We start from the raw sequence: 6776 nt of genomic DNA on the forward strand, positions 1-6776 counted from the left end.
ATTTCCCTAATTTCTTTCCCAAATTGGGTTAAAAGAAACTTGCCCAATATTCGGATTGCACTAAGACAAGGGAAAAGAAATTAAAATAATAACTTTTATTTATTTATTTAAGCAACGGAATGTAAAAGGAGTTTAATATCTCTTACTTTCTCTTAAATTACTTAAAATTTTTTTTATCCCAATTTAGAGTAAAAGATAAGAAAAGAAAAGCAAAATTTCTTTTAATGTGCTAAATATCATTTTTATAATTAAAAATATTATAATCAATAGATATTTTATAAAAAGGACATAATTGAAAAAAATATTATAATTATTAATGTTTTTACTTCCCAGATTTTAACCTAACAAATATTGCAAAGTGTTTTTATTTTCCTTTCCTTAAATAATTTTAATTATCCAAATAAAATAAACATATATAATTTCCTTTTACCTTAACCTTTCTTTATTTTCTTTCTTTTGCTTTCCTTACTTTTTATAATTATGGTATAAGGATTGAGTAATCTAAGGGATAATGTCACATTTAATCTTTCTCAAAAAATTTATTTTTAAAACATATATATGACCAAAATAGGTCAACATTAAAAATTAAATGTCACATTATCCCTAAAATTATTTACTCAAATATAGGATTAAGTAATCTAAGAAAAAATAATTTGTAAAAAAAAACTCATTTCACTTTTTTTTAAATAAAAAAATTATCCGATAAAATATGTTACTTTCACTTTTTATTTTTTATGATAAAAGAAAGCTAGTTGTGAACATTATCCAAACTCAAAAAGTTCATGCGGGTGTTTGAGAAGCAGAGTTTTGGGTTTTTTAATTGATTTTTAACACAAATAGATGATTGGATAGTCAAACCCTCTAATTATAATGTTTGGTGAATTGAGGCTTGCAAGAGCTTGTTGAGCTAAAACATTCAAAACAAAAAACGCTAGGATGAACAACTTTTTTCAACAGCTGATTGGGAATAAGATATGAGGAATGGCATATCTGACCATACTTGCTCAAAAATTATTTCATTTGCCACATGCTCTCAAACCTAATAAGGGTGTCAAGATATCAATATCATTCATTCTCCCATTTTCACTTTCACCTCCAAAGTCTAAAGTAAATCTAAAAGAAAAAACTCTACCGTGAATCTACAAAAATCAACATTACCATGAAAAATTTTCAATTGAGCCCATTCATCATTGAATATTTATGTACTTTTAATTTATTTTCGATTTACTTGTGTAAAATGATTACTTATGCAACTTTATATTAATTGAAATATACTACTTGACAAATTTATCCAGAGTGTGATATAATTATCACTAATTTACATATTAAGAACATGACATAATTATCACTAAGAATATAGTTTACAGTGATATTGATACACTAGTAATATTTATCAATTTCCACAAGGTTAATATTTGCAAATAAAGAACTTAAGAAATTTATTTATTTAAATTTTCAAAAATACTCCCTAATTAATTTTCATAATGGATCTTTTGATTCCTTGGTAATAGTGTTTTATTTCAATAGTTTCACCCAATAAAGACTAAAGTATCATAAACAAATAAATACTTAACAATAAAATGTATCATGCCTTTATTTGTCATTTTACATGTATCAATTTTAACTATCAATTAAGTTTTACTACATACTTTTGAATAAACAGTTAATAAAATGAATTCTTAAAATCAATTAATCAAATTAGTTGATCAAACCAACCATTGCAATTCAACCAATTACCAAACATGATCTATATATCTAACTTATAATATCAAATTATTTAAATATAATTTTTTTGAGGATTAAATATGATGTGCATTTTATGTGTGACGTCGATAATCCATGGTTATAGGGTTTAGGATTATTTATGAAGATATATAACACATGGACAAATCTACATATATTGTTATCAAAATAATTTTTTATTTTTTTATAATTTCATTATAAGTTTTGAATATATTTATTTTTTATACAATAATTAAAATTGCTCATAATCCCTCCCTAACCTATAATTAAGAGGATTATACGTTTTAGCACATTCGAATCTACATCTTTGTACATTAGCAACCATACTTATATCAATCGAACTAATACCCCATTAGTATTTTTAATATTATTTTATTTGGTTGGTGTATATATTAAGTTCCCATATTTCATGCACTTTGTTCTCATAGGTGGGTCCTAAAAGCCTTGTGTTCATTACCTTTCTGTATAATAACGTGTTCATAGAAGGCAAAGATAACTTCAACTAACAACCTCATTAACCCATCCTTTCCTTTCAAACACACCTTCATCTCCATGACAACACAACACAACCAAACAAAAAACCTCCACACTCGCTTTTGCCTTAATATTTCTTCTTCTTCAATTATCAACTCTAATATTCTTAAACTTTACATTTAAGATAACCATAAACACTACTCCTATATATATAGCAGTTCTAAAAGCTTCTCAATAGCTAGTAACATACATAACAATGGCTTCATTTATATGGATTATGTCCCTTCTGGTTTTGTTTTTTATAACCAGACAGGTCTTGCTTGTTAGCTCATCAGCTCAATCTGTTGATAGAGATGACTTTCCTGATGGTTTCATCTTTGGAACTGCTTCTTCTGCTTACCAGGTGAATTCCTTTCTGTTCTAATTTGCACCTTTAGAAAGAATATATATATAGCTTGCTTATTGGGTTTTGGTATAATACATAGTATGAAGGAGCTGTGAATGAAGGAAACAAGGGAGATAGTATTTGGGATACCTTCACTAGAAAACCAGGTAAACATTTCATTGAATATTTTTCTAACTAAAAATGTGTAGTTTTCTTGTTAATTATGTGTTCAAACAGGGAAGATAATGGACTTCAGCAATGCAGATACAACTGTTGATCAATATCATCGATTCGAGGTGAATATCATACAATTACGCAAATATATTATGATTAATTCGAGGTCCTGAGGAAAGAGATACAGTAGCCTTTTCCTTCATATTCCTATTGTAAGAAAAGCATTTGGAAAGAAACTTTCTACCTCACCAACCACAAAAGAAAACAAAACCTACACAAAATTTTAAGTTTAATGAAAGCTTAGTGCACCGCTCAATAGATGAGATGCACAACCCATTTGGATAACAATCTTTAACATCATTATAATATTATTAATTATCAATAATAAATAAGCCTAAAAGAATCTTGATGTCTCATATTTAAGTTATTTATGCAGAACCCTTATTATTGAAGTTGATAGGATTTCAACCTTAAATTTTTAGATTAGCCAAATATTTAATATTATGTCATATATCTCCTTTTATTCATTGATGATAAGAATCATGATCATGATAATAATGAAGATGTGTCATGAATATAATAATAAACTAAAAACACATGCAGAATTCATGCATAAAGTCAACACAAAATACATATCAATAACTCAATCCATAGCTTTTTTTTCTAATAAAAGAGTTCTAATTTTTCAGAGTGATATAGGGTTGATGAAAGATCTGGGAATGGATGCTTATAGATTTTCAATATCTTGGCCTAGAATATTTCCATGTGAGCTTTTTCTTTTCTCTCATCAATTCTTAAATTTAAGTTCAATTTCTCTAATTTTGTTTTATCATTTGCTTTGGAATTTACTTTCCAACAGATGGAACAGGGGAACCTAATATTGAAGGAATAAACTACTACAATTGTCTCATTGATGCTTTAATTAAAAAAGGTTGCTCATTAAAACATTATTCTTTATATTAAATATATATTGGGGTGTCAAGTCACCTCGAATATTGCTTATTAGAACATTATCTGGATCATTAATATGTTTTGTCTAAACATAATCGAATATATCGAATATGTGTAAAACTATTGAAGATTTAGTTGTTTTTGTTAATCAGGAATCCAGCCATTAGTAACTCTATATCACTGGGATCTGCCACAGATTCTTGAAGATAAATACCAAGGATGGTTGAGTAAACAGATCGTGTAAGTATTCCAGGTTTCATACATATGATGATAAATGTCGGCAAAAACCCAGATTTCACAAGGAGATTGCAATTAATTACAGAGAAGATTTCGAGCATTACTCCATTACTTGCTTTCAAGCTTTTGGAGACAGAGTGAAACACTGGGTCACCTTCAACGAGCCCCATGGTTTCTCAATCCAAGGCTACGATAATGGCATACAAGCCCCTGGAAGGTGCTCCATTCTCGGTGGTCTACTTTGCAATTCTGGAAATTCTTCCACTGAACCATACATTGTTGCTCACAACATCCTTCTTTCCCATGCTGCTGCTTATCACAGTTACCGCCGATACTTCAAGGTACGTTCCCCGCCTGATATCACGCATAATCCACTGTGATGACATTCGTTATATTGTTTCCAGGAAAAACAAGGTGGTCAAATTGGAATAGCATTGGATGCCAAATGGTATGAACCCATTTCTGATAAAGACGAAGATAAAGACGCAGCAAACCGGGCATTGGATTTTGGGATCGGATGGTAATATCTGATGCTGATTTTTATGTTTACAAACTGTTTGATTTAATGTGAACCAGAATCAGATTCCTTAATTTGTTTTTTCTCCTTCCCCCTCTTGATTTGTTGAATCAGGTTCCTTGATCCACTTTTCTTTGGTGACTATCCTGGTTCAATGAGAAAACTTGTGGGAGAAAGGTTGCCTCAAATCTCACCAGAGACATCCAAATTGCTAGTGGGAGCTTTTGACTTCATTGGTATAAACCACTATACCACATATTATGCTCGAAATGATCGAACTCAAATCCGCAAACTAATATTGCAGGATGCTTCATCAGATGCAGCTGTTATTACTACATGTAAGAAGCCTTAGTTTGAATACGGAAAGGCTCTAGATGTTGGGATGCGAATCCCGAATCTGTTTCGTGTCACCTCTTAAAAGATGTTCATTTCAAACCAATCGAGCTATGCTCTAAGTTCACGAAACATAATCTTTTCACAAATCTTTATAGTGGGAATATAAAATTCATATGTAATTCTTACATACATCTACTTTGTTGTAGCTTTCCGAGAAGGAGCTGCCATTGGAGAAAAAGTATGTCATCTAGAATTTAGTTATCGGTATCAAGGATTTAAATTGCGATCGGAGATGTATTTGGTCATTTCTGATAAGTTTTTGCTGCTGTAGGCAGCTTCTAGATGGTTAAGGATTGTGCCATGGGGCATTAGGAAGTTGGCAAGGTATCTGAAAGATAAATATGGCAATCCACCTGTTATAATAACAGAGAACGGTAAAGTGGAACTTTCAGGCTTCAATATTTTGCTTAAAAACTTTCAAAATACTATGAAATGATTGACAATATTACATTTCTGTAGGTATGGATGATCTGAATAGCCCGTTCATATCTATAAAAAGGGCTTTGAAAGATGTCAAAAGGATTGAATATCACAGGGACTATCTCTCAAACCTATCGGCTGCCATAAGGTAATCCAAACTACTGCTTAAGTTTGTATCAGATTGAAGGATAGCAACAGGTCTAGATTGATGAATTTTTGCTCCTCCACTCAAATATTCGTGTCTAAAAGTCATTTCAAATCCCAACTTAACTAACCCGAACTCGAAATAAAGAAATCCCAACAAAAATAGAAAGGCCTTTAGAAGAAAGCTGACAGGAAAATGATTGGAAACAGGGAAGACAAGTGTGATGTGCGAGGGTATTTTGTGTGGTCATTGCTGGACAATTGGGAATGGAACAGTGGCTACACCGTTCGATTTGGACTGTATTATGTGGACTACAAAAACAACCTTACAAGGATCCCCAAGGCTTCGGTTGAATGGTTTAAAAGTTTTCTTAGACCAAGAACTCATGTTTCAACAATTTGAAGAAACTTTTTTGTTGAATCTGAAACTTGTAAATGTCAACACCATTCATGTTTCAAAAATGAAATATACTGAATGAAAAAATTATTTTACCCATTCCATTTTCCTTCTTCTCCTCATTCCTTTGCTCTATATTTCCCACTGATTTTATGGCATTATAATTAAGTTTATATCAAACTATCACCTGATGTTAGCAAATCATTACATGTAACCAAACCCTATCACATCACATGTTCTAATTAAGTTATAATTGACTTTTTCTTTTAAGTTTGATTACATGTTTCTGGGCATTAGCAAAAAAACTATATGCATAAAGAAATACCATTTGGCGCACGTAAGTTTAATTCACAAATTCCACTTTAAATTTTATATATATATATATTTATATAATGCTACTTAAACTATTTTATTTTTCAAGTTGGTATCTCTATTAATCCAATCGTTAAATCTATTTTGAAAAGGACTTAACTCATAAATTAATACCTAAACAAAACCCTTTTTCCCAAGTTGATACCTAAATTATATTTTTATTACTTACTTTACACCAAAATATTATATCTATTGCAAAATTTCCACCCAATAATAAACAGCCACATCATATAAATTTTAAAAATATTTTCTAAATCCTTTATTTTATTTTATGTCACCTTGTTTCTTTCTCTTTATGTTTTTTCCTTTTTCTTTTATAATGCTCGGCAATGACAATAATGCTTAAAATTTGACCTCTTAAGGTTGAGACATTAGCGATTAATTTTGTTTTCGAACTTCGTCGCATACTTGCTCAACCTAATAGGATCTAAAAAGTTGTTCCATCAATCAAAACTAATGTTTTCAGAACTAAACCTACTGGTCAAACCAATTAGATCGAGAACTTTTCGAGGTATCGGTCTAGAGATAGGGATTGAATTGATTAACCCACAAACAGATGCAAACCA

General features: G+C 30.4%; 1 protein-coding gene across 6 annotated transcripts; it reads left to right on the forward strand.

Annotated features, from left to right (window-relative positions):
- Nucleotides 1–2249: 2249 nt before the first annotated feature.
- On the forward strand, nt 2250–5933 carry LOC107920057 (putative beta-glucosidase 41). 6 transcript variants are annotated; one of them, XM_016849562.2, is made up of 13 exons: nt 2257–2620; nt 2703–2769; nt 2840–2898; nt 3466–3541; nt 3636–3707; nt 3880–3967; nt 4050–4305; nt 4369–4484; nt 4596–4717; nt 5024–5055; nt 5149–5251; nt 5337–5445; nt 5652–5933. In XM_016849562.2, the coding sequence occupies exons 1-13, from the start codon at nt 2474–2476 to the stop codon at nt 5842–5844; spliced, it is 1440 nt and encodes a 479-aa protein (XP_016705051.1). In that variant the 5' UTR covers nt 2257–2473; the 3' UTR covers nt 5845–5933. The 6 variants fall into 6 exon arrangements, 4 of the variants coding, with proteins under 4 accessions (XP_016705051.1, XP_040965002.1, XP_016705049.1 ...); XM_016849560.2 differs by having other exon boundaries at nt 2258–2620; nt 4596–4819; XR_001690524.2 differs by lacking the exon at nt 5652–5933 and having other exon boundaries at nt 2250–2620; nt 5153–5251; nt 5337–5423.
- Nucleotides 5934–6776: the final 843 nt, after the last annotated feature.

This window comes from Gossypium hirsutum, chromosome D13 (assembly GCF_007990345.1).
Source record: "Gossypium hirsutum isolate 1008001.06 chromosome D13, Gossypium_hirsutum_v2.1, whole genome shotgun sequence".
In the NCBI taxonomy this organism is placed as follows: domain Eukaryota; kingdom Viridiplantae; phylum Streptophyta; class Magnoliopsida; order Malvales; family Malvaceae; genus Gossypium; species Gossypium hirsutum.